At 42.7% G+C, this 27126-nt stretch overlaps 9 protein-coding genes across 9 annotated transcripts; 4 read left to right on the top strand and 5 right to left on the bottom strand.

The window, feature by feature from the left end:
* Window positions 1-688: 688 nt before the first annotated feature.
* On the bottom strand, window positions 689-2853 carry EAE97_005793 (uncharacterized protein). Its single transcript, XM_038876306.1, has 5 exons — window positions 2803-2853; window positions 2499-2753; window positions 2365-2442; window positions 2269-2302; window positions 689-2219 (listed from the first exon to the last, which is right to left on the bottom strand). Exons 2-5 carry the CDS (start codon window positions 2578-2580, stop codon window positions 860-862), a joined length of 1554 nt encoding a protein of 517 aa, XP_038732782.1. The 5' UTR covers window positions 2581-2753; window positions 2803-2853; the 3' UTR covers window positions 689-859.
* Window positions 2854-4352: 1499 nt separating this feature from the next.
* Window positions 4353-5425, top strand: EAE97_005792 (uncharacterized protein; the record flags this gene model as incomplete). The annotated part of the gene is made up of 5 exons (XM_038876305.1): window positions 4353-4492; window positions 4552-4619; window positions 4843-5012; window positions 5072-5178; window positions 5239-5425. 5 exons carry the CDS (start codon window positions 4353-4355, stop codon window positions 5423-5425), a joined length of 672 nt encoding a protein of 223 aa, XP_038732781.1.
* A 204-nt stretch (window positions 5426-5629) lies between these two features.
* On the bottom strand, window positions 5630-7008 carry EAE97_005791 (uncharacterized protein). The gene is made up of 2 exons (XM_038876304.1): window positions 6630-7008; window positions 5630-6539 (listed from the first exon to the last, which is right to left on the bottom strand). The coding sequence occupies exons 1-2, from the start codon at window positions 6899-6901 to the stop codon at window positions 5699-5701; spliced, it is 1113 nt and encodes a 370-aa protein (XP_038732780.1). The 5' UTR covers window positions 6902-7008; the 3' UTR covers window positions 5630-5698.
* Window positions 7009-7798: 790 nt separating this feature from the next.
* On the top strand, window positions 7799-9174 carry EAE97_005790 (uncharacterized protein; the record flags this gene model as incomplete). Its single annotated transcript, XM_038876303.1, has 8 exons — window positions 7799-8000; window positions 8114-8164; window positions 8215-8235; window positions 8293-8357; window positions 8410-8500; window positions 8551-8638; window positions 8697-8835; window positions 8887-9174. The coding sequence occupies 8 exons, from the start codon at window positions 7799-7801 to the stop codon at window positions 9172-9174; spliced, it is 945 nt and encodes a 314-aa protein (XP_038732779.1).
* A 1252-nt stretch (window positions 9175-10426) lies between these two features.
* On the bottom strand, window positions 10427-11936 carry EAE97_005789 (uncharacterized protein; the record flags this gene model as incomplete). The annotated part of the gene is made up of 6 exons (XM_038876302.1): window positions 10427-10495; window positions 10550-10737; window positions 10815-10907; window positions 10984-11452; window positions 11501-11619; window positions 11885-11936. 6 exons carry the CDS (start codon window positions 11934-11936, stop codon window positions 10427-10429), a joined length of 990 nt encoding a protein of 329 aa, XP_038732778.1.
* A 1368-nt stretch (window positions 11937-13304) lies between these two features.
* Window positions 13305-16445, top strand: EAE97_005788 (uncharacterized protein; the record flags this gene model as incomplete). Its single annotated transcript, XM_038876301.1, has 5 exons — window positions 13305-13313; window positions 13372-13779; window positions 13828-13897; window positions 13948-14367; window positions 14419-16445. 5 exons carry the CDS (start codon window positions 13305-13307, stop codon window positions 16443-16445), a joined length of 2934 nt encoding a protein of 977 aa, XP_038732777.1.
* A 175-nt stretch (window positions 16446-16620) lies between these two features.
* On the top strand, window positions 16621-18225 carry EAE97_005787 (uncharacterized protein; the record flags this gene model as incomplete). Its single annotated transcript, XM_038876300.1, has 1 exon — window positions 16621-18225. One exon carries the CDS (start codon window positions 16621-16623, stop codon window positions 18223-18225), a length of 1605 nt encoding a protein of 534 aa, XP_038732776.1.
* A 1740-nt stretch (window positions 18226-19965) lies between these two features.
* EAE97_005786 (uncharacterized protein) lies at window positions 19966-22216 on the bottom strand. The gene is made up of 3 exons (XM_038876299.1): window positions 20891-22216; window positions 20196-20833; window positions 19966-20141 (listed from the first exon to the last, which is right to left on the bottom strand). The coding sequence occupies exons 1-3, from the start codon at window positions 21300-21302 to the stop codon at window positions 20139-20141; spliced, it is 1053 nt and encodes a 350-aa protein (XP_038732775.1). The 5' UTR covers window positions 21303-22216; the 3' UTR covers window positions 19966-20138.
* Window positions 22217-23757: 1541 nt separating this feature from the next.
* On the bottom strand, window positions 23758-26751 carry EAE97_005785 (uncharacterized protein; the record flags this gene model as incomplete). The annotated part of the gene is made up of 1 exon (XM_038876298.1): window positions 23758-26751. One exon carries the CDS (start codon window positions 26749-26751, stop codon window positions 23758-23760), a length of 2994 nt encoding a protein of 997 aa, XP_038732774.1.
* Window positions 26752-27126: the final 375 nt, after the last annotated feature.

The raw sequence follows: 27126 nt of genomic DNA, 5'->3' as shown, positions 1-27126 counted from the left end.
CCTGGTAAAATCAACGTGCAATGGGTAGGTAACGTGATCAAAGTGTATACCCACTGCTCCAAGTTTTACAAGTGAGTGCGTCCAAGCCTGGACTCGAATTCGTTGGAGGCCAAATGTCGATTAGATTTCTTTTGTGTCTGCCGCTGCTGAGTAAAAGCAGGTAAGATAGATCAATGAGGGGTAGATAATTAATGAGGGTGGGTATTGATAAGCGCGTCGCTATGCTCCGACAGTGAAGGTACGAATTAGTTGCAAGGTAGAACAGTTTCTTGTCGAAACATTTGCTCGATATTGCCCCAGACCAAATCACAAAGCCAAAAAAAGAATCTCCACTGGATATCAGATCCTCGAATTGGCAGGATTAATAAAGATTGCGAAAGGATCCTTGACATCCACTTCCGGAGTTGGGGTCCAAAGTTAGCCTCCCATTATCTCCCGTAAGCTTGAACACGAGCAAAGGTACGAACAGGCATTCTGATCCTCCCTCAACTTCAGCTAGAAAATCAATCTCCCGATGACAAGTGGGAATATTATTAAGGTTAATTAACCGCTATATCTTAATTCCAAATTTCTATGCTGTGTTAAGAACAATCCAGAGTCTGAGTGAGACGTTAGTCCAGAGTTTTCATTTAACTTTAGAATAGTTGAGTACACTTGTATGAAGAACCGGAATCATGGTGTGACAGACCTATATGATTTGAACAGTAATGCATTTCGCCAATGCTAAAGAACAATGAATGGAAATCCGATTTAAATTTTTTGCGCCTAATTATCGTATCTACTAACGCCCGTCCGCATACCTACTAACCACATGTGCTCCTCCGCAGAAATAGCCTCATCCTAACACGTGAAAAATTCTTCAACCCAATAAATCATCTAATCCCCCTCCCAGCTTTTGTTGTGAAGTTTGTGGAGGAGCTGATCCTGCTGATGAAGCACCCCAAATACCAGCACTTGCTTTCTCCTTGGCCAGTTGTCCTAAAGCTGGACCTGAAGTTGTGGGAGTGCTAGTCTTCTTGATACCAGCACTGGCGCTAGACCATAAGGATCCAAAAGCATCTCCTCCAGACGACTTGGCAGCTGTAGGTGATTTGGCAGAGGATGTGGCCGACATGGGATTTGATTGTGTGTTGGGGGCTTGAACGGATGTGAAGTAATTCGGTTGTGTACTTTGATAGCCTGTCTGAACTGGGCGTGGCTGTTGAGCCATTGCAGGCGAAGAAAATGCAGGCGGAGAAAATGCAGAATAATTGGCTGGAGTATTGTTGGTGCTTGTTGCTGGTGAAATTGAAGAGAACCCAACTAGATCACTCAAATTCGCAGCTTTTGGCGCCGAGACTGGTTGAGGTGCGGCATATTGCGTATTACTGGTCGTAGTAGCGGAATGCTGTAAGACAGGAGAGAATGTCGCCGGCGCGGCTGGTTGTGCGGGTGTCGCAGACTGGAAATCATCGAAGTCATCATCATCGGCCAAAGCACTCGATGCTGTAGGCGCAACTGCTGGTGTAGATACCGGTATTGGATCATCGAAAGAGAATAAGTCGACTTCTGGTTCCTTCTTCTTTGGAGGCTCAACTTTTTTCGTTGATCGCTCGGTTCCGGCTCTTTTGCGATTGGATGATGCTGAAGAGCTTTCGGCCTGTCTTCGTGACGATGAAGGAGCCGCACCCTCGTCATATTCATCATATTCCTCAAACTTGTCTCTGCGGCTACTACTGCCACCAAAATCCCCTTGATTACCAGAATCTTGGAAATCACTAGTCTGGCCCCCAAATCCACCACCATCTCCATATACACCTCCACTATATCCGCCATAACCACCTTGTTCCTCACTCCCAAATCCTCCGTATCTGCTGGAACCGGACATTCCACCACCTAATCCTGCACCACCTTCAACTCCAGTATATTTGTTTCGAGTAGCTCGTGCTTTCTTTCGTTCCGCCCGAATCCGATCGACATCACTGAGTAGTTCAGCCAATTCCTTAGCTCTGTTTCTCACATTTACACCTTGGTCTTTGCCATTCTGATCGATGAAGTGAAATTGGCGCAACATCTTGAGGAGAGTCAAATGTGATCGCGCATCATCAATAACGCGCTCCGAGCCATTCTTGATTAAGAACTCGAGTAACTGTAATCCTTTGTATATTTGTCTCCATTCCTCGGCAGCCTTCTCCGTAAATCTTTTGTAAATCATAGGCATAATCTCATTGAGTAGTTGACTGGAGCTGGATTAGTGTGCGAAGTTGCTTTTTGATCGAATTGACTTACTAGTTATATGTGCCATTGGCGATCTCCTGCATCACTGTAATACGATATTAGAATTCACAGTTTCGGCATTCGAAACGAACAGATCTTGCGACTAACATGAAGAACTTGCACCCCAGGGCTCATTGTTGGTAGCCTCTCTCACTTTGGCCTCCATCTCAGTATAATTCATCACAGCTACATGATTGTTAGTAAATGGTCGACACAGCCAGCTGTCTACACTGAGCCCTTACCATTTTGTACTTTTCGCACACCCGCCTTCAAATCGTACAACGTCAAATTGGACGCGGCCTCCTTCAAACTGGCAAGATCCATAGCTGGAGTCGTTCAATAGAATTAATGGAATTAATTGATGATATGGAGTTATAGACGCGGGGAAAATTATCTGGATACTGTATGGAGATGCAGAAGTCCCATGTGTCCTAGAACGGCGGCCGATCTAAGTTGACACTAAACTTGGAAAGGATGCTTGGTCACGTGATCTGCGCCTAAGTTGATATTAACATCTTCTTGATGAGTAGTTGAGATAGCAGCTACCTATTATTTTCTTCATGTTTTCAGCACTTCCATTCCGTTCCTATGTCAAGACCTGACTGACTAATGGCTCTACGAGAGTAATGATTGTACTGATGCCGAAGAATCATGGCAGAAGTACGTAAGGAAGCGGTGAAGGACCCTTGCTCTTATCTCATCAGTCGGGGGAAATTCGCTACAAGGGAAAAATAAGAAGTTTAAAATATCTTCAGAGGTTACGTTCTAGCGGAGGAAAGCATCCATAGACCAGGTACGACGTGGTACAATCGGCGTAGTATTCGTCAATCTTCTATGTCCTCCCCCTCCCCCGATCAATTGCATCTGACCGTGTTTTCTTCGGTATGAAAAGAAACATCCTTCACCAAACCAAATAAGGTACGTTGCTGAGATAACCCCGAGCAAACTTGCAGGAGTGAGACCTGCAGGTCAAGCACATCTTTCGTGTTTCATTGCACGCTTTTGAATGATTGGGGAATTGGGTCATTGAGTTTGCAAAGTAACCCGCATCCCGCCTCTTGTGTGCTGCGGTTTTTGCCTCCCCTCCAGCCGAGAAAAGAATAGGTAAAGGCGTCATGTCATCCTCAACCAAATGCGCGGCGTCTCCTGATTGGATTTTCCGTAATGGTACATTCCAAATCGACCCAAGTACTACCAGTAGACCGAGAAAGTTCGGATCGTCTAGACTCTATCTTTCCCGCAGCTGCGAAACGCCGGTGAATATGGATTGAATGATGATATAATGCGTCTGAAAAGTGGCTATAAGAGGCGACGCTCTAGTCTGAGTGATAATCGACATTTAATATGTACCTGGCGATACTTTAACTGGGATCAAGATTGACCTCGATTAGAAAGTACTACTGTGGTTAGATGCGTATATACGAAGTAGAATGAAAGAAGCAGTGATGTATCGTAGAAAGAAATCCGAAAGATGTTCTTTTTTTTGAAGAATATCTACTTGAATCACAACCTAGTCGTCTCATGATAGTTTTATCTCTGTTTACATACTTCTATTTATCTACTGGGTATTCAATATATACAATACCGTACGTATATATCGGATCTATTAGAGTTCTCATTCTCTACTCGAGGGGAGCTACTCTCTCTACCTAGGTACATACTACATACTACATACATACTACGTACTAGTAACCTCATATCCCTACCTTTGCTGAGCTCACCCTACCCCACCTGCATTACTTGTTTTCTCTTCCCCCTCCTTCCGATCGATTCCTTCTCTTTCCCTTCCATTCATTCTAACCAATCCTTTCCATTCACAACTTACAACTTACAACCCGAAGAATATCCCTGAACAATTCACCTCATTTTCTTGATTTGCTTTGGTATTAGTACGCTCACTCTCACTTGCTCCAATTGCTATCATTCGTGCTACGGCAACTGCTACTACCACCTTACTACCTCATCTTCCCTTGCCTTGCTTCCCTCTCACACACACACTCATTTCCACGCACGCCTCATATTCACCTTTTTTATTACCCTGCCCCACCAGAGAACTAATCCAACCAATTAGGGAGCTCCTCGCAACTTCGCTAAAAATGCTATTCGTGCCCCGCACTGCTTCTGCGTTGAAAAGCACTTCGCTGCCCCTCCTTCGCAACACCTTCATCAACAACTCTTTCAACTCTATCTCTTCAAGACAACTTCACGCAACTAAATTAAATATGGCCATTTCAACGTACGTTCTTATCTCAAAACTTCATCAATGTAACTTCATTGAAGCTCACACCTTAATAGTTTCTTCGATGTTACCTGGGAGGGTCCAGTCCTTGACGCTTCCGGAAAGGCTACCTCTACTGTCCAAGGCAAGTGATACAATCACCATCTCTTAATCCATTTTATATCAACTTCATTATAACCTCAATCACTTTTCATCACAACATGAATCTGCGCATCTCTTATTGCGCCAATTGAGCTCTTGTTGAGCTCTAAAGCCAGATTTTGTTGATTTTGATTGTCGTCATCTTTGCCCCACCTTCCACTTCCCCTCTTGGTTTCCGGAGCTGACATATACTTTTCTTATCACAGAGCAATCTGGAAGAATCAAGTTCAACCTTTACGATGATGTAGTCCCAAAGACCGCCGAGAACTTCCGTGCTCTCTGCACTGGTGAGAAGGGCTTCGGATATGAGGGTTCTTCCTTCCACAGAATCATTCCTCAATTCATGCTTCAAGGAGGTGACTTCACCCGTGGCAACGTACGTTACAAATACTCGATTCAAACATTTCATCAAACGCAAAGCTAAGAATAATACAGGGTACCGGTGGAAAGTCAATCTACGGTGAGAAGTTCGCCGATGAGAACTTTGAGCGAAAGCACACCCGTCCAGGTCTCCTCTCCATGGCTAACGCTGGACCAAACACGTAAGTTTACAAATTCCGTCTGAGCTTTCACAATAGTTCAATCAGCTAATCACTTTATAGCAACGGATCCCAATTCTTCGTTACCACCGTTGTTACCAGCTGGTTGGATGGCAAGCACGTCGTCTTCGGTGAGGTCGCCGATGAGGAGTCCTTGAAGATTGTCAAGGCCCTCGAGGCTACCGGATCCGGCAGTGGAAAGGTTCAATACAACAAGAAGCCAACCATTGTCAAGTCTGGACAACTATAAATGCATTTACTAGCGAGTGTACCGGTGGCAGGTGGTTTTTGAGCCCGACATCGTTCGGTGATCTTCATTATGATTAGCTATCTGGCGGAATGAATGACGAAAAGTAATGCAACGGATTTTACTAAATAATTCTGTTTTCTCAATGTGATGTCTACCTATGTGATTAGAGGCCTGAATTTTGATGCTTCCCATTTGTGGTATCTCTCCTGAACTCCAAAGCCGGCCGTCGCTATGCTATGTAATAGAATCCTATCCCAAATAACCATTTTCGCCCTAAATATTCAACCATGTTTGAAAGTATTCACAAGTGCTTGGTCCTACCGGCCCACCCTCTTCACACAGATCGGCAACCGGACAGTGTCCACACGGAACATCCGTCAAGGCACTAAATGGACCACCTTCCTGTTCCTCCCTAAATCCTTTCCTTACAGCCCTATAGCAAACACCTTCTGGACCCGCAAGAACCCTCTCAATCTTATTATCAAAAATCAATATGTCCAGTAATTGCTGAATGTCCGGAGCAGTCAAAGTCATAGCTGTAGCTCCTGAATTCTCAATGAACGATGTGAGTTCATTGAGGGTTGGATATCCTTGGTAGCCGGGTGGCATAGGTAATAGAGCATCGTAGTGTCTTCTAGCACCATCTATGGCATCGTCCTCGGTAACATCTTCGATCTTGACTCGGGATCCTAAAGTTTTGTCTCTCAATGCTTTTGCTTCATCCGTGGACATTTTCTTTCCCATAACCTTCTTTGGCCTCCTCAAACTTGCCGAACTAGATTTATAGAAAGATTTCCTGTGGATGTGATCAAATAGAATATGCGAGATCTGTGTGATGAACTCCTCGTCTAGTTCATTGTCGGTATACCATGCTCCACCAGTGGCTCGATCGGAAGGTTGCAGACTGGATTTGATGTACATTTTCCTATTACGCGCCTCTACAGATTTCATTTCTGAGATCAAATGTTTGGTCTCGAGATGCTTGAGCGCCGTGCGAAAAACTGCATCGTGAAGATTGGACCGAGCCTTGATGGTTTTGGTCCATATTCCTTCTTGACCGGCTTCGTCGATGAGAGCGTAGACAATTTCTTGTTCCGAGGAAAGGCTACGATAACTATTGTTCGGGGACTAATTAGCATTTTACTGGCGATTCTGATTTTGCTTGATCGCAAGATTAGACGTAAAAGGCAAAGGGAATTCCTACTTCTTAGCTTCCTCTTGAGTACGCAATTTCCATCCAATTCCCCTCTGCGAATCCTGAACCACCTTGAACAATTTATCATTTGTGAGGCCCTGAGTGACGGCCAACAGCATAGCCACATCATCATTAGGTAGAACTTTGAGTTCGAACAAGTCGTCTTGGAAAAAGGTCGGATTATCTTCGAAAGATTCAAAACACTCGTCATAAAGGACTTTTTTCAAGGCTGCGATTTTATCATCGGGCGCTGACACCGCGGTCGCTGCTCGTGAAGACATGATGGGTTATGGTTGTGCGAATGGGAAGCTGAAGATTGTGCTACCGATGTTGACGTAACATTGAGGAATTATGTAGGGAATCGAGGTTGCTGTTTGAGTGGTGGAATTGAATTGTAGAAAGGTTGTTCTCGAGGGAAATAAATTATTTTTGGAGGGGGACGATAGACGAGGCTAGAATTGATAAAATAAAAAATCGCGCCTTGTCATGTAACCAATTATTAGGCTAGATTACTAAGCGGGTCTGGAGTTATATGGTGACTTCAATATCAATATCGATAATTGAGTTCTGGATCTTTGTTTGCTACTTTTTCTGTGATCTTCACTATTCGTTTTTATCGTTGGTCTTGATGAGATTGAACTGATTCTGTAGTGAATAGTTTCAAGATATTCTTGGGACCACCAGTACATGTATTACTCGTGTAGGGTGATATCGAATCTATGTACACTATCCACGTCTCAACATCTGGATACATATTCATCGATACATTGGATACATTATAGCAATAGTTGGAGCTCAAACGATAACGGAAGATTCATGAGGATTTTGTGAGATAAGAGTCATGGTCCAAGATTGGATTGAACAATGGAGCTCAAATGCGTGATGTTGAATTGTAGAATGAAGGATGTAGTCTAAATATCTAAGTGGTATATCTGTATTGTGGAACGATCTCAGTCCTCGGTCATGACTTAACAAGTCTACAAAGCACAAGCTGATCTACTAAACATCGAGTTCGTACCATACAATTGCAGTGAATAGCTGCAATGGGCAGGTGTTGTGGATGCATGCAAGGCCAATCGATTAATTGGTCAGCATACCTACTTGCTGACGGAATCTTGTCTAAACATCAACCACATCTAACAAGTTTGAAACACGACATTTCTCTTGCTGGTGGAACCATGGCAACTCCTATTACTGGTTTCCGTTTGGTAAATGGTAGCACCTTGCCAGCCATTGGTCTAGGAACCTTCCAAGGCAATGATGGAAATGAGAAAGTAAAGAATATCGTGAAGGCAGCGATCCAGGCTGGATATCGACATATCGATGGCGCAGCAGCTTATGATAATGAAAAGGCCATTGGAGATGCTATCAAAGAAAGCAGTATCTCGAGAGATGAGTTGTTCATCACCACTAAACTGTAGCGCCATGAGAATTTGAGCAAAAGCGATGCCTGCTGATTTTGTTAAGAGCTCAATCATGACATGAGCCTAAAGACGTTGAGCGTGCGTTAGATTTGAGTTTGAAAGCTCTGGGCTTGGAATATGGTAAGTGATGCACATCGAAAATATACTTAATTATACTAATATCACAGTAGTTGATTTATATCTTATGCATTGTCAGTAATTATCAGGTCCCCTAGACAAAAAACCATAGACTGACGATTGATACTCAGTCCCCCATGCCTACCTTCCAGGTCCGAATAACGGTACGATTCGACATCCCAGCGGCAATGAAAAGGTGAAGTCTAACGCATATTCATGAAAATTGAAGACCGCTAAGCAAATTCAAGCCAGTGATTGATTATGAGCGATCTCGCAAGTACACAGAAACTTGGCAAGCAATGGAGAAGCTAGTAGAAAGTGGTAAAGCGAAAGCTATTGGTGGGATATAAGCCTTTCTGGTAGATCAGAATGAAAATTAACAACTTTAGGCTTATCCAATTTCAACATCCTCAAAACTAAACAAATCTTGGAGGTTGCGAGAATCCGTCCTGCGGTCAATCAAGTCAAGGCGCATCCGTAAGTTCTGAAATATTTCTTCTAACAACAGTCAAGCACTGACGACGTTCATGTGTAGTTACTTTCCCCAGCATGAGCTTCTTGAGTTTTGCAAGAAAGAGCACATCCATCTCATGGCCCACCAGCCGCTAGGAGGAAAGCCTGTTGGGGTGGTGGCTCCTCATGCCGACATTCATGGACCTCTTTTTGATACAAAGGTGAATATTGAATAAAGCTTTACTTAAATAACATATAATTAACGATGATAGATTGCTCAGATTGCCGATCAAACTAATATGTCCCCGGCACAGGTCATTCTATCATGGGCCGTCCAGCGTGGCACTTCAGTAATACCAAAGACTTCTAATGAGAGTCGGCTCTCTGAGAATCTCAGTGTTGCGCCACTAAGTGAGGAGCACTTTGCAATCATTGATGACTTGACGACAACCATTGAGAGTGGACCTGTGAGATATTTAGACCCAGGCAAACATTTGGGTTTTGATATTTTTGACGAGGAACTTGATCAGCCGGTAGATAATCAAGCTCCTTGGGATTAGTGGAAGAAGAGGAAATTTCATACACTGTTTATTTTACGATACAAAAAACATTACACGAGGTAAAACACCCAGAGCCTCAACTCTTCACGCAGGAACCAACATATTGAATAGCAAAGGATGATATAATCAGCTATTATCAACAACTAGTTTAGTCATTTCCTGTCGGGACATTGATCATGTGATCAAAGAGGGCACTGTATTAGCTAGCGTCGCGCTAGCGCTTCCCTATATTAAGTACTAGCTTCCCATAGATAATAATGATCAAGAACAATACAACCACAATAGAACTAAGTACTTACACTTATCAACCAAGTTGATACCAACATTTCCTATAGTTGTGAAGCGATAAATACTTCACATGATTTTAATCACAATAGATCTTGCTGGATTAGTTATATCGGTACCTCATGATCAGCTCCATTGTGACGAAAACATTGGAACTCCCTTTGAAAATAAACTTCAATGCAAGATCGGATAGGGATCATTCTCTAATATCTCAACATAACACCATCTGGGAAATTCATCACTTCAAGATATCATCGAGAGAATAGTTCTCGAGATGATATGATGCAGAGGAAGCTGGAATCAATATGTTTTGGCAGAACTTTAAGCGCTCGCTACACAGCTTCTTTACAACCGTAGTAATCCTACAATAATTGCAGTCCAAGTTTCTTCGTGTTCTATGCTTTATATTATACTACCTATATACCCCTATTGATAGCCAAAATCCCAACAGATTTGTAAAATTTTCTAGATGAATGTTGACGCGAACGTCTTCGAGAATTATCTGACATAAATTTGTGAGGAAAGTATAGGCTTTCAAGATTTAATTTTTTGATAGAACTCATTGAATCAGTCAGATAGCACAAGAGCCCGATGTTCAAAATAGTTGGCAACATCCTAACAGGTATGGAGTTGGAAATCGTAAAACATATACGTTCGAAAAAGTGTCGTTTTTCAACCGCGTCTGGGGACTAACACGACATGAAGCTCTGGGTCAATCTGGCACAATAGTAGATCAATGCCTGTATCTGTTTGGGACATTCAATAGCGACACCGTACTGGTCGGGTACATCAACTACACGGCTTCATCTGTTTGGGAATTTGAATAAATAAGAGGTGGGAACCTAAGGTTATCAGGTAATGTATTAACCAATGCTAGACGCGAGATCTCAAATCTTCGTGGTCTAACATTGTGTTGCAGATACAGTGACTGTGAGCTTTCCAAAACAGATATAAGTGTCGAACTATTTCAAGCTTCGAAACCAGATGACAATCCTTCAGGGATTTCTCTACCAAATACTTCATATCTTGTATAATTCTATGTCATTCATTAGAGCTTAATCGTCAAGAGTCGACACCCAAGAATATGTACTCGCGACTCTCGATGTCCTAGGACTGTAGGGAAAAGACTTGCAGCATGCAGATTAAAGCGTAGAGAGTACAGAACAATGCAATCTTGATAGTCTTCTTGAGGCGAAGCCTTTGGAATATAGGCATGATAAGCATCAAAATATGCCTTTGAGAACTTATTACGCTTTGCTCGCCAGTTACCTAGTTCATCTATATTACCATATCAGTCAGCAACTTAGCTATTATTGATAACGTCTTCACGTGAATCTGCAATAGTGGGTACTTACATTCGTTGTGAGCATAGAAGCATCCAGGATCGAATATTACAGCTTTGTCTTCGAGAGTATTGACACCAGCATTTCCATACCACAAATCTCCATCTATGTGAATTGCAACTTAGTAGAAGTTCACGAAGATGCGTTTGAAACGATTATATGTGAAGGTTGATTGACTTACGAACTAGACTTGGTCTGATATTTGCCTCCAAAGGTCTCGGCAGTCGAGGAATGACCTTCTCAAAGAAGGCAGGGAGCAGAGCGTCTAGCTCCTCACTCGGCCCTGCACGTGCTTTATTCATATCCAACATATGGCGAAAACCAGCTGCGAAGAAAGATTCGCAGCTATCAGGATAGTCATTTTTCTGTGGGAGGTCACCATTGAATGTCACTGTGTGGAAGCCGTATTTGCGATTTGGAGAAACAGAATTCCTATGGAGCATAGCAATCTGTTCACAGAAATGTGTGGGCTCTACCAATTCATCTATGATAGGTAGATATTGGCCAAGGTAAAAGTGACAGTCTGGCTTGCCCTTCATTGGTCCTTGGGCGATTGGTGGAGCTATAAACTTTGGAGTGACTTTTTGTATAGCCTTCATCGACTCAAATTCTCCAATTATAGAAGCTCGACCTAAATCGCCAACTGCTGTCTGGAAAGCACATTAGCATCTTCAATATACCAAGACTCGCCCAAATACCTTCAAATAGTAGTCTTGATCCTTCCTGTCTTTTAGTGTTGTTGAAATCCTTAGTTTAGTTGCCCAAGGGGAACCACCCAAGACATAAATATGGAGCACTTTTTCGACATCAGGAATTTCTGCATGATATGTTAACTGATATATGCTAGTTGCTTTCTTGTCTTGTTTCCAGTCTGATAACCTATAGTCAAATGCACAATGAACATTCCACTCTGGAGCTGAAAATGTATTGCATTTCTAGTTTGCATTTTTGAAACATACATTTACCCACGTGGGATTCAATGGCAGGAATATGCCTTCTCAATCGTGTACTTCGAGTTTTTTTGTTATACTCGCTGAGACGAGGCCGAATACAGAGGTCTCTCCAGACAAGAATGAACATACCAGCAAGAATGTTTGGATCAAGAATATTCTCAGGAATTAAAGTGGGTTCCATTGTGGTTGTGAAGGTAAAGATGCAATCAAGATACAAGCAAGCGACTAACTTCCAAATTCCTTCTCGATCAATTTTTACTTGATTCTCTGAAAATCGAGGGGTGGGCTATACAGCAAGAATGATCAAGGTTGGCGGTTACATGCATTCCAATTTCCACTTGATACAACTCCATGGGAGGCTCAGAAAATTTGACAGCCAGTCATATTCCTGGCTGCGTATTCAAACTATGCAGTGAATTCATAATCCTCTAGACAATATGCGGCACACTCTTCTTTGATTCGTATACAAGGCTTGAAGTTTTCAAGATAAATGGTGAGATTCAATAACAAGGCATTAAGCATTAATGATAAGAATCAATTACAAGACGAGGAAGGCAGCGTGAGAAGGTAAGATCTTACTTTAGATATTTAGTACTGTACCCCAGCACATTTAGTTTCCCGTTCCTCACTCACTTTCCCAGCGCCAGCGCCTCCCACTTATCACCCCGCTTTTCTCATCAACTCTGATTACGAGGTATCGATGGAAATGATAAACCTTGATTCCGATTTAAACACCGTATTGAATTTCAATACCATTTCCCCTTGATATTATATTCCAGACGCGTTCGAAAATTAGCGACATGATAATATAAAAACCTTGTTTCTACCCGTAGGGCAAATATCACGAAGCGTGAAACCTCTGTATGACCACGACACATGTCATGCAGATAGATATAGCCGCCAAATTGACGACGGAAAAGACTAGAAAGCTTCAATAGAATGTCTTCTTTGTTTTCTCTCCGGGGTTCATCGACCGGGTGGATAGAGAGCCTCCTATCCGGAAAGACTTCAAGCAAACATCCGAATATTTTGGAAATCACAAGTAAGAATGCTTAATATGCACTTACTCGCAGCACTAGCTCTGATAACGCCTCACGTTTGAGTCTCGCTTGCTGAGAACGAATGGATATCTGCAAGTTGAGGTTGGTTGCTAATACTTGTTGATCACCCAATCATGGGCCGGCGCGTGTGGGACTGAACCACATTTGATGATTACTGCATTACCATTATGGCAATCAAAGCTATCTGAGCCTCAATCATCAAGCTTTTGGGTTCTTGCTCTTAATCCTCCTGCGTTTTATAATGCTTCAGAATCAACGAACGCAAAAGTGGGATTGAATACCTGTGTTGCACTCGAGCATTGCAAAGTTCGAAAAAAAAAACAAAAAAAAAACAATTTGAACACATGTGGCACTACTGATGATCATAACAAGTGCAATTGAACCATCACATAAGCCTTATCATCTGGACTTTTGCTCTAGTCTTCTGTTGGATAATCCAGCATATGGAGTGCTAAAAGTATCAACGCGTAATGTTGATTCAAAACGAAATGGACCAGGTTGGTGATCAATCCCGCAGAACCCCATTTCGATCCATCATTTACATTCTGTTGACAGCTACGGAAACATCACACGAGCAGTCATGACTTGAATTACATCGACAGAGCCTTGAAAGGGGTATCATTTGGCCATAGTAGCAAAAGCTCCCGTGAAACAGCGACTGACCTGAAGGGTCCCTTGGGACTCAATCTACTTCACACACCCTCAGAACCGCTAATAGATTTCATATTTGTTCATGGGTTGGGCGGTGGATCCAGAAAAACTTGGGCGAAATCAGAGGATGTATACCATTACTGGCCTAAAGAACGGCTACCTCGGGATCCCGACTTCAAAAACGTCAGAATTTTTTCATTTGGATACAGTGCAGATTGGACAGTTAGGAGCGGGGATGCACTCGACGTTAGCGATTTCGCGCAATCGCTACTAGGGGAACTCAACACATGTCCAGAGATTCGTAGGAGCAAGGTAAAACCTTTTGACAGGATCCAAATACCTTGCTGATACTTTTCTTAGACAAAAATCGTTCTTGTTGGTCACAGCATGGGTGGCTTGGTCATAAAGAAGGCAAATAACAATATCCACGGTTATGACTTTCCATGAACTGACTTACTCAGACATATTTAATGGCTATAGAGGATCCGGCAATGCAAGACCTTGTCCAGCGAGTTGATACCATGTATTTTCTTGCCACTCCACATCGAGGATCGAATCTTGCTGCGACACTCAACAACATTTTGGGGATATCGTTTGGAGTCAAACAATTTACGATCAACTTGGAGATGAGTAGTAAGATGATAGCCAGTATCAACCAAAGCTTCCGTCATTGTTCTGAAAACTTGCATATATGGTCCTTTTATGAGACTCAAGAGACGAGTTTCATAAACGCAAGAATCGTCGAGAAAGAATCTGCGACGCTGGAATGGCCAAAGGAAAGAATTGCTTACATTAATGCTGATCATCGAGGAATATGCAAGTTTGATTTACCTTTAGATCCTAATTTCAAGACTCTTAGGAATGCATTTACCTCTACCATCGATCATGCCACGGCGGAGAGTAAGCTAACCTATGTTCTTACACTTTCATCTTCCTGATTTATGATTGAAGTTCTAAGAATTCAGCGTGGGACTATATCAGCTGAGCGGCATTGCCTCTATAGCCTATTGGACATCAACGATGTTCCAGAAGACGATCTAATAGTGGCTCGCGATGCAAAGATTGGAGGATCGTGCAAGTGGCTGACTATGACTCCAAAGTTCACCAGCTGGCAAGATCCTACTTCAGACACACCTTCAGTCTTTTGGCTGAGTGGAAATCCTGCATCGGGAAAATCAGTTCTTGCTGGGCACGTTATTGACCATTTGTGTCAAAGTAATCTTGCATGTAATTACTTTTTCTTTAAAGATGAAATTGCTGCTCGTTCATCGGTTGGCTATTGTTTGCGTAGTTTTGCGTTCCAAATGGCCTTACATAGTCCTGAAATTCGCAGGTTTCTCTTGGATGTGGAATCAAATGGGACTACGTTCAATAATAACGACGAGATTGTGATTTGGAACAAACTATTCGTCAATGGGATTCTTCAGCTTACGATGGAGGTTAACCAATATTGGGTTCTCGATGCACTCGACGAGTGTGCTTGTTCCCAAGCTCTCATCCCTATGCTAATCAAGCTCGTCAACTCTGCAAGATCTCGGTTTCGAATTTTTATTACAAGTCGTCATAGCCAGGCTTTGGATAAGGGATTTCTAGGCCTTGGTAAAAATCTAATCAGTCAGGAACTCTGTTTCTCAGATACGATGGGAGACATTAAACTATTTTTGGAAGCTCATATGGATAGCCTTCCTTTGGATACGCTCCCCAAACAGGAGGAGTTGACCGCACGAATACTGGCTATGTCTTCTGGGTCTTTTCTTTGGGTGCAACTTGTCATGCAAGAGCTTTCTGAAATCTACAGCGAAGAAGATATCGAGACTGTTCTCTCAGATATACCAGCCGATATGAATCAATTCTATACAAAAATTCTGAGAAATTTGTCAAACGATCGTAGAGGAGCGAAATTAGCCAAAGTCATCTTTACGTGGATAGTTTGCTCGTATCGGCCATTGACTATCACTGAGATGCAATGCGCTTTAAAGCTAGATTCGAAAAGCACAGTCAACAGCTTACGAAGAGACATAAGTTCTATCTGCGGCCAGCTTGTGTTCGTCGATGATCAATCACGGATACACCTAATTCATCAAAGCGCCAAAGATTTCCTTCTCCAAGAAGACTTCTGTTCCAATTTCTTTGTAGACAGAAGAGAAGGACACTACCGTCTTGCTGCTTTGTTCCTTGATGTTTTAAGTAAGGGCTATCTACGGGCTTTTCGAGTTAAAAGATTCGAGATATCAACTACTTCGGCAAGTCACGAAGCCATGTTACTTGATCACGCTTATACTTTCTTCTCTGAGCACCTATATCAATCTTTATCTTTGTGTGCTGAGCTTTTTCAAAAGCTCCACAAATTCCTTGATACGAATGTTTTATGGTGGATTGAGACGGTTGCAAGGACAGGGAACGTCAATGATATAAGCCGTGCTGCCAAGAACATGAAAGCTTACCTCGATCGTCGTGAGATGCATTTCCCTCCTATCGATGAGAAACTCTGTGAGGTGGATTCCTGGATCACAGATCTTATTCGTATCGGCACAAAATTTCGAAACGTCCTTCTAGCATCGCCTTCATCAGTCCGTAGCCAAATTCCAGCAATGTGCCCTTCGCAATCAATCGTTGCTACAAAACAAAAGCAAGTGAAGAACAGCTTTAGAGTAGTAGGGTTATCTAAGGGGACATGGGATGACTGCTTGGCCCAAATCGACTACAAGGGGCAGGGTCTACAAGCCATTACACTTATACATGGAGAACATACATTTGCTGTTGGGTTATCGAGCAGGCAAATAATAGTTTATGACAGTGCGACAACTCAAGTCAAATGTACCTTCGATCACGGCGAGAAAGTGAAGGAAGGTCCTTGCGTTCGGAACCAAAGATATATTTCTTGCATCCGCTGGAATGCGCTCGATACGAATTTGGGATCTCGAAACGGGAGGCATGAAGTGTTCATTCCAACTTGGTTATCGAACAGTGGCCCTTAAATTTACTCCTGAAAATCAAGGTTTAGTATTGGCAACATCTGAGAATTTTGTTTCTTGGTTGGATATATCAAAAGAGGAGGAAAAAGATCGCATATTCTGGCATGAATCGAATGATGATAGAAAAGAGATAATTCAACAACCGCCAATCGAGGTTGTCATCTAACCGGATCTAGAGATGATTGCAATTAGTTCTAGGGCAAGTCCTATACTTCTCTTTGATTTGTTTAACGAAGTAATGTGTGGTGAACATGTTCGAGATCGAGAGCTCATGGAAAGTGTGGGTGGTACATACTATCACACATCGGTCATGGCTTTCAATCCAAGTCCCGAAATCAACTTACTAGTCGTCTCTTATGGAGATGGAGAGCTTGTTGTATTTGACCCAAGAACAAATGAGCTTAAGCATCGTATCCCAGAAGTTCATGCCCAAACATTAGCTTGCTCTCCCGATGGCAGAACGTTGGCAACAGGCAGTCCTTTTGGTACAATTCGGCTCTTTGAATTTGACGGCACAGAAGATGCAAATCTATCTTTGATATACCGAATCAATGCATACGATGAAGGGGTCCGATCGCTGGTTTTCACTGGTGACGGCTTACGTTTTATTGACATTCGTGGTTCCCTTTGCAGAGTATGGGAACTTGCTGCACTCGTTAGAAAACCATTTAGTGACGGTAACAACATCGACACAGGTGCGCCAGAAAGAGCGTTGGTTGAGACTGTGGGAATGATTGAAGGAATTTTGAAGCCTGACATAGCGGCAATCGCAGTAGGTTCGAGTGGAGAATGGGTTTTCTGTGGTAGACAGGATGGCTCTGTTGCTGTCTATAATACGCAAGATGGCCTCGAGAATACACGTCTCCACCAACATGCTACGAATATTTCAATTACCAGAATTGTGTGGGGAGATGATACTCGCATACTAGCCACAGCGGATGAGTCTGGTCGTATGCTCATACAAAGACTAGTGGAGTCTAGCAATATATGGTCACTCTCCGAAACAATTTTCGACTACCGCTTCCCTGATGCTATCACAGGGCTATCGTTCAATCCGGAGAACAATATCCTTCTCGTTACCACTGCCAGCTTCAGGTACATTTGGACAAGCAAAAGTGGAGACATTCAACATCGTGTATCCACTGGCCACAATCTCGAGAATTACAAGATAAATACTCACACCCAAATATCAGATGCATTCATTGCCTTTTATCCTAGTTGTGCCCGAATATTCGAATGGGGAAGTTTGAAAGAAATATCAGACCCTGATGGCATCAAACTTGACTTCCCTGACGTAGCGTCATTCCCAGTGACAATAACCGAGTCGGTCGAAAGCCAACATACCCTGGTTACACTGACGAAAAGTCGATTCAAACAAACACTTTCTCAACTTCGATGTTGGGACACGTCCACTATTGACCGCCACTCGACAAATATAAAAGCATTTCCTGGTCTTGAATCTCTTGGTCCATACATCTACCACATCATTGGTTTGAGCGACAGAAATTTGTTCTTCTTAGCAACTGATCTTTGGGTCTGCAGTCTAAATATAGAAAAGTTCTGGTTGTCCCCGGATGTGAAACGCCATTTCTTCATCCCGGCCGATTGGATTCATCCTACGGACGAAATGCAGTTTTACTTGTCAGCCAAGGAAGAATTTATCTTCGTAAAGAAAAATGAGCTAGCGATCATCAAACGAGGGTTAGATTCACCACAGATAATAAGGCCACTGCAATTCCTACCTGGAAAGAAACTTTTCGGAGCTTGCTATACTGGTAATTAGACATTTTCATCACATTAGGAATGCATTGACGAGACAAAATTTCGATCTTTCTACAAACTCTTGCGCGTATGAATAGGGACACAACTTTGAGTTCAAGCTCTCTAGGGAAATTTAGAGGTATACAAATCTTGGATGGACCAAGCTGCATTTTCTAGGACACGATTGATTGGATTATATTATTCGAGTTAGAGCCGGGCAACAAGCATATATTGTGCGATTTGACCTAAACGGATGAGGGTAGGATATGAGATTACAATTCTGAAGAGAACAGCGGTAGTGCCTTGTATGATTTGAAATCTGGCCAACATAAACAATGAGCTGAACTGGAATTTTACTTGGGTATCAACCATGCGTCGAGACGAGATGAATGGCTCTGGGAACAGATCAGAAATAATCGTGCTGAAATCTCCGAGTGATCGGTGACACGATATCCAACAGGGATATTCCATTTGAACGCTCTGGTGAGAGATCTCTGCTGTTATCGGCGGTGATCATGGCCCTGAAATGTCTGCCTAATCAGACCTCGGCGACAATATAGAAACTTCCCATTTCCGCTAGCTTTCAATTCTTGACCTCCAGCATAACCCAAATTCTCACTTTCAGTACACTAACACCAAAAAGTGAATCATAACAACGCAAGCACTAGCATGCAGCCCATCCACTGCTCTCTTGACACAACATCGAGTCGAAGCCCCGAGAACGCGTTTTTGACAAGGAAGTCCAAACTCATCACATCTCGATAGGTATCGAGAACGACAAATTTCCCATCTGATCTATGAATGCAATAGAACCATGCAATATCGCAGCATCCCACCTCCCAGGCAAAACTCATAGCGCATAAGCATGCTCAGCTCCATATTGACTCAAACGGTGTTCGCTCTCAACAACAACCGCCAACACGCCCGTTTGGCTTAGCGGTAAAGCGCATCACTAGTACTTGTTCCCATGTGATAATGATGAGATCCTAGGTTCGATTCCTAGAACGGGCAACCCACGCCGTCGCCCAGCGACAACAAGCCTTTTGCCAACCCAGACCATTTTTCTCAAATTTTAGCAACTCTCAAAACGCTTGTTTTCAAGTGCGCAGTCAGGAACGAAGACGATTCGAGAAAGAGACAAAGAACTGGAAAGGCCAGAACCCATCTTTTTAGGTAATGGAACAGTGAGTGTGGGTAAATGGTGGAGAGGTAGTGGGTTGGCGATGGATAATTTAGGGCTGTGGGGTGGGTGGAAATGTGTAGGTAGTCCGAGCGGTGAGAATTTTGTGCAATTTATTTTGTGGTGGGGGTTTATGATTTGGTGGGGAATGAATGAATGAATGAATAGTACCGCAACTGTAGATAATGTTGATTGATATGGGGATTCATTGTTAAAACGATATTATAGTAATAGAGAATAAATGCAATTGTGGTACTGGAAATCTGGAAATCATTGATGGATCTGTGATTGGTTCAACCAACACATTAATTGAATTCAGTTTTACTAGACGAACGAACAGTCGAATAGATAATAATTGACTTTATTGCGATATGTGTCTTTCAACCACTTTTGAAATACCTAGTCATGGGGTGCATGCAACTTTGATTTCAAATGATGTGTTAAAGTTCGAGGATTTGTGGTGGGAGGGAGCAAAACGCTGAGTTTAGATTTGGCTTTGGCGAGAGTATCAAGTGTTTGACGTTGGGAGAGAGTGTCTGTGGGAATGAATACTTATTCAGAAGATCTGGATACACTCAAGCACAGGAAGATAAAGCGTCGTGGAACTTCACGAGCTCCGGTCAACATTCTAGATTGAACAATGTTTTGCGGGGGTGGAGGTGCATATGAAATTGTATTTGGGTATATATTTTTTAGATAATTATTTCATAGCTTTTCTAGCGCATTATATATATATATATGTGTGTGTGTGTTGTTTACTATGAAAGGTATTAGTACCACACTTCAAGAACGACTCAGTGAATAAAACTTACCTCGGAATCAGCAATCTTAAGAACCGCCTTTCCAAAGTTCTTTCCTGCAAGCATACCAACGAATCCCTCTGGTCCATTATCGATTCCGTCAGTAACGCTCAAAGAAGCCTTGAAGCTTCCATCCGCCAACCACTTGGCAACATTCTCATCTCTTGCCTTGACATGTAATGGACCCATGTTAGCATCAGAAACGATGAAACCTCTCATTGTGATTCTCTTTGCAACAACGTTCATCAAATTCTTGATGGGGTATCTGTCGGCTTCTGGTTTGCTGTACTCGCTAATCATACCGCACGCAACGATTCTACCGTGATCGTTCATGGCGTTGATAGCAGCTTCTAATTGTTCTCCTCCGACATTCTCGTAGTAGATATCGATGCCGTTTGGTGCAAGACGCTTGAGAGCATCTGCTGGCTTCTCAGTCTTGTAGTTGAAACCGCCATCGAACTTCAATTCGTTGATGATGTAGTCTAATTTGTCGTCAGAACCAACGGATCCGATAACCTTGAGGCCTTCGTGCTTGGCGAGTTGTCCAACGAGGGCTCCAACGGCTCCAGAAGCGGAAGAGATGAAGATGGTCTCGCCCTTGACAGGCTTGCCGATTTCGTAGAATGAGGAGTATGCGGTCAATCCGGGCACTGATTGAGAAAATTATCAGTATGTTTCTGGGTGTGAAGGATGTCAAATTAACTTACTGCCTAATGCTCCAAGGAAATGCTTTACGTCCAAGTTGTGTGGGTTCTCAATTTTGCTTGCGCCATCTGCGAGTTGTTTTGGAAGAGCAGAGTACTCTTCAGTCCAGATGAAACCGGTGAGGAGATCTCCTGGTTGGAATTTTGGGTTGTCTGACTTGATAACTTTGGCAACGGTGTTGTTGTTGATAGGTTGTCCCAATGGGAAAGCTGGGGAGTAGGACTTGGTCTCTGCAGCTCTCATGCGTCCACGTTGGTAAGGATCGAAGGAGGCATAGAAGTTCTTGGTTGTGATTCCTCCAGCGGGTGGTGCTTGGTCAAGATCGAATTCACGAGTCTCAACTACCAAATCCTTTCCTGCAACAGGAACTCCCTGAGGAACTTGCTTGAAGATAAGACCTTTGTTTTGAACCATTTTTGCGGTTTTAATTTATGTAGATAGAGATATATTGTTGTAGGGTGAGATTGTCAAAGAAAAAGCAATTGAATATAGCGAAAGGGAATGAAGGGGGGACAGAGAGATAGATATATATGAATAGTCTTTGTGAATGAATTTTCCTGTGGTATGACGTTCCTGCTAGTAAACGTCTTCATCCAAGCTCAAACCATGCAAGTTTTGTAGAACATTCTAAAGACGACCTACCTTTCAGGGTCACTGTATCAGATACATGTTCTCATTCGTCGCCCTTCGAGAACATCTTCTCTCCATTGAAACGAAATCTCCGTTTTTTGATTGCGTGAACGAGACATGACTTGAGGTTTGGGTGAATTGGTAAGCTTTTGTTGAAGAATGTGGATACGAGATTCTGTTTTTGCCCATCGTTTTCTATGCCGAGGTTGTCGGACCTATATCATCATCCAGAAAAACACCCCGCCTAAGCCGCCACCTTGACAACGAAGGGAGAAAATGTTCCACACATTACCATAGAATAGCTACTTGAGGAAAAACATCCGCTTCTACTTGCGACGTAGGAGTTAAGGGTGACTCGGCTGATTCAGAATTATGTCCTATCGCATGTATGTATAGATCCATGCTCTGTGGCTTCCGACAAGTATTACCTGGGCTCGAGCTGGGCAATTGACTTTGTTGAGAAATAGGTAATGTTTACCCCTTCATCAGTGAGTTCGCTTCTCACCCCTTGGAGTCCGAATACTGTACCAACTTCCGAGGCAGACGAGTTGAGATCCCGAACTTCGAAGTTTAACATACTTACAAGATCGAAAGAAATGTCCGTTCTCCGAAGAGATTTCTAGGTAGTAGGTACACACTGGCGAGACTGGTACATTCAATGCATCGGTACATAAACTGCCCCGCTTCGGAGAGTTCTGTCATGCGGCAAATTATTTCTCTACACGCGAGTCAGATCCAATTGTTGAGCCAATATTATCTGATTTTTTCCATTCTTTTACTTCCGCCGGATTCGGCGGAAATGCATTTTATGCAAAATGTTATGCTCATCTAGGCATAGAAGAATTGTTCAGGTCGTAGGTAGATATTGTCGTTCCCTCTTGTAAAGTAGGCTCGGGGTGGGTATTAAATTGAGTTGATTCCGTTTGCGTGTATGCATCTATTTTGCGATTGACACGTGACATACACCAAATTATCATCGAGGCGTTGTCTCCATTGGATTATACCCAAGCATCAGATGAGAACAACCGACCGTTCGTACGAAACTTGGAATTTCTGTATCGTTGGCTTGAAACATTGGATTAGTAATTTGAAATTATCATCTTCCAGACACTCACCTAGCAGGAAATGGAGGACAACATGCACTGAAACCTTCATTCAAATGCGATATCTTTTCAATTAATCATTCAAAGCTTCAGAGAATATGACTTTATGTTGAAATTTATGAATAGTCTCCTCATGCATAATGGATGGTTCAAATACAGGAGAAATGCGTTGTTGTCTCGTGGGTAGTTTCCTATCATTAATCCCTCGGTAGTCGAACCATCAGATACTTGGATGATCAGACGTATAATAAAAGCTATACTATTTGGATATTTATATCCAAAGAAACTCTTAACAGCTTCAAGCTCTGTTCTTCTGCCCATCTGAAATTCAAAGTTACTCGTCTATACATCCAAACCTAGAGAAGAGGAGGTCGATCGACGGAAGTCATTGAGGTAAAGACAAAAAGAACTGTGAAAAGAGGGCAGCATCAAGTAGGTAGTTAAGAAATCGCACCTAAACCAGAAATATCAAAAAACCAAAGAGAAAGGAGAAAAGAGGAAAGAGATTTCACTCACGTCCTATTCCCTCTACAGTAACCCCCATCCTCCTTAACCCTTCATCGCCACATATTTTGGGAACCAAAGAATACACACGAATACTTCAAAGATCCACTACCTTCCGTGACACATTAAAATGGCGCGACGACCATATCCGATGTCTGTTTAGAAAAGAACTATCATGCTCTGGTTTTCATCTGTTGATATATCATGCGAATATGCGATCGGGAAGTCTCTTGTATTTACCTCAAGTAAAGTGTACTTTCACTCTTCTATTATCTCTGCAATCATGACATGCACCATTTTCCGACAAACTTGCAGACACTCAATAAAACTATTTCTCTTCAAATTTAGATAAGATATTCTGGTTTTTGATATTAATGTACTATTTCAAGATTACTAGATGTTCTTTATCCATTTCCACGTGAAATTCCTTTCTCGTGTCCATTTCCGTCCGTTTCTCATAAACCATATATGCATTGCACAATATATATTCCCATTCCCAATTCCATGGAATTTCCTTCCGTGCTCCATTTTCGATTCCATATTCCAAAATATAACTCCAAGGCCGTTAAATATTCAGCCATTAAATCCTCAACTATGACGCCCTTCACTCCTTCTCTTTAAATCTCCATGAATTACATATAATTTCTTCCCTCATCCTCTCCAAAAAGACTCTGCACATGATACGTTTCCCAGTTCAAAAAATCCCCCAAATCATGTCCCAAGTTGTATCCCATGGGAATATATTCATCCTTAATTTTGACCAAGTTAATCGGCGAAGGAGGTAGCGAATCATTATCATCGTCATCGATTTTTGGCTCTGGAACAGTCACTTTGAGCGCCACATCTCTCCTCGCTGCTAAGGTAGGTCCAGATACGGACTCCACTACTTGTGGAGCACTGTCCCGATCCATTTCTACCCATAGCCCACCTTGATATTCAGGGGTTCTAGGTCTGCCACTACTGCTTTCACTAGAAATACCAAAGCCCAGCCCAAGTCCGATTGTCGTCGCGCGATTATCCCTCGCATCTTTTGTTTTCCGGGAACTTTTTTCCGCATCGGTAGCCGCGAGAGATTTTCCTCTCTTGCGTCGAGAAACAGGTGCTTCTTTGACTAAACGACCAATACCAGGATACCCAAATCCGCTCCACCAATCGAAAATACTATCAACTTCCGCTTCATCTGCTTCCCAGATGCTTTCTTCGCTGGCGCCTAATGTGCCATCGTCCATTGTGCCTGAAATTGCCATCTGGAATGCGGTCCAATCGAGTGCTTCTTCAAACTCGGGCGCAGAGAGAGAATCGCGATTGGAGCGATGATAGACATGTTCGAGACGAATGGGACCATGGCGAAAAAGTGGGGACGTGAGAGTATATGGTGTGGAGGGTAATTGAATGTAGTCTACAGAGGATGTACTTGAGTCTTGGGAATATTCTGAATCTTGCGAGAAGGATCGTTTAGGGGTTCGTGGGGCTAAGATGTTCAGGGGAGAGATTTCGGGAATGGTGGGTAGGAGACTTGTCATTCCTGTGTTGGAACGACTTCGTGGGAGTCTGGGTGGAGAATGTGGAGAATCGCGGGGTGGAGAGGGGAAGTTGAGATCTTCAAAGGCTTGTTCGATAGCATCGATTTCGGCATAATCGGGATTCGATACATCGGATAATGCTTTTCGACCTCTTTGGTGGTCATTTTCCAAAGATTCGGATACATCTGCCAATGTAAATGGTAGTGGTGAAGAAGAACCAGGAATTTGTGTTGAATTGGATGTTTTGTCCTTTTCATTGTTGATGCGAGGTAATAAATGTTCCAAATGAAATGGCTCGGTTGGTGATAGATTATCTGGGCTATCCGACGATATAATGCTCGTATCAAGCTTCTTATCCGCATCCATTTTCCGTGAATGTCCCGCTGAAGTAATCCCATCCGCATCTTTCACTGTGTCGGCATTGCGAGCGACTTCATGTTGAGCATTTTCCAATGAAGCTTTTCGTTCATTATCTAACTTTGCCTTCTCTGCCTTTTCCTCTAGTTGTTGTAATCTATCCGGAGTCAACATTTCATCGGCTTCCAGTCTGGTGAATTTTCCTTTGAAAACATCAGCCATACTGGCTGTGACATCTCCTAAGTTCCATCTTGCACTTGAATGCGGATGCGGTAAACTCTTCCTCGAAGCTTTGTCCGAAGTAGTGCTTTTCTTTTGTTTAGGGGAAATTGACTTCTTTGCTTTTGTATTAAATGAAGATTTTGGTACAGGGGATTTTCCCGAGAGACTGGTTGAAGATGGACGTTCTTTCAAAAAGTTGGAATTCTGCACTTGATTGCGCTTCGAGATTGAATTGGTCCGTGCGAGAGGTTTACTCGAGTAGGTTGATCGATTTTGGCGGGTAACGATGGTATTGTTGATACTCTTGACATTCATATTGTTCAAATCATTAACACTCATACCAGTTATTCTCGCTGCTTTGCTATTTTCGAATTGCTGAAATCCTCGAGTGGCAGCTTTTGCATCACCCAAGGCAAATCCAACTGCTTGGAATGCTTGATCCGTTTCGCGAATTAATTGTTCGACGTTATCGGTAAATTCGACCATCTTTTGTAGATTCGAACATGAAGCAGATGTTGATATCGATTTCTTATTATGACTGGACGGTTGTGGTTGATCTTGTTGTTGATGAGAATTATTTTGATGAGAATGAAAATGAAAGAAAGATTTCTCCTTTGATCTGAGAATAAATCTATCGTAGGACTTCGTTGATCGTATTAATTTTTTGGTGGTAGTAGGAGTTTTAGGAATACTAGGGATACTAGTAATGGTAGGAGTTGGATTTCCTTTATCATTAATAAGATGATTTAACAACGATGAAGTATTTGGATTATGGAAGAGATTAATATTTGATCCTTCCTCTTTCCCTTCCCCTTCCATAAGCTTATCTGACGAGGTAGCTTGCGCCTCTCTTTTATAAGAATGTAACCTCAAGTTAGAATTTCCTTGTGCCTGCTGCGGAATTTCTTTTTCTGAAAATACCATGCCGGTATTGCTGCAAGTCTGCGCTTGTGGTGCTAATGGTGCATCACCTGAGTCCAATTTTGGGGGCGCCAGGGTTTGGGGGAAATAATGATAGCGGGGCTGACGATTGTGATGCTGATTATTATCATTGATCGGACTGGGTTGTAAGGTACGAGTCGCACTTCTTAATGAAACACAACTTTTGGACTTGGGTATAGTTGGAGACAAAGAACCAACATCTTCCTCAATTGGTGTCGATTCTACCTTTGTTAGGTTCGGTGTACTCTTATTCTCTTGGCCACCCACACTTTCATCCACACTTTTATCCATACTCCCGCTCGCCGAGTTATCGTTAAAACCCCAATCGAAATGTAAAGGACTTAATGGTGACTGTGCCGTTTGACTGGAATCGATCCGGATCTCAGGAGGTTTTCGTACCATGATAGCTGTATTCCTTCTAACCGCAAGTTTGTCGGATTTTGGATTTTCTGATATCCAGAAAAGGCTTTCTGGTTGCCTATTACCGGTATTACGATCGTATTCGAAAAATCCATCAGCACTGTTACTCTCTCGATGAAAGATCATCTGCTTAGGACGCGACCCTGACTTTTGAAGTGGCATAGTCGCAGGCTATTCAGTGGAAAGTATAACAGAACCAAAATTCGAATGTTAGTCCGCCGTGTATATCAATTGAACGAAATTGAGTGGATTTCCGGTTTCGAGATGATGCACAGTACAACTTGATACACGGCGCAATCATCTGTACGACATTGGCACAACACTTTAACAAGGGATACACTCGGATACCTAAGGTATATCTACAAACATCTGATGGGAATGGGTTTCGCATCCACTTGTAGCATTGGGGCTCATCTTTAGAGTTAAAGATCTAGCTCAATGAATATATTAAAGATAGCCTGCTAGTGCACCGCTTGACGATATATCACAAAACTCGCGTGGTTAACAGATCAACAAGATGCATGCCGGATAGCACAT

This window comes from Botrytis byssoidea (assembly GCF_014898295.1).
Source record: "Botrytis byssoidea strain MUCL 94 chromosome Unknown BBYS_010, whole genome shotgun sequence".
NCBI lineage: Eukaryota > Fungi > Ascomycota > Leotiomycetes > Helotiales > Sclerotiniaceae > Botrytis > Botrytis byssoidea.
Note: the sequence above shows the minus strand (reverse complement) of the source record. Positions and strands in the feature narration are given on the sequence as shown.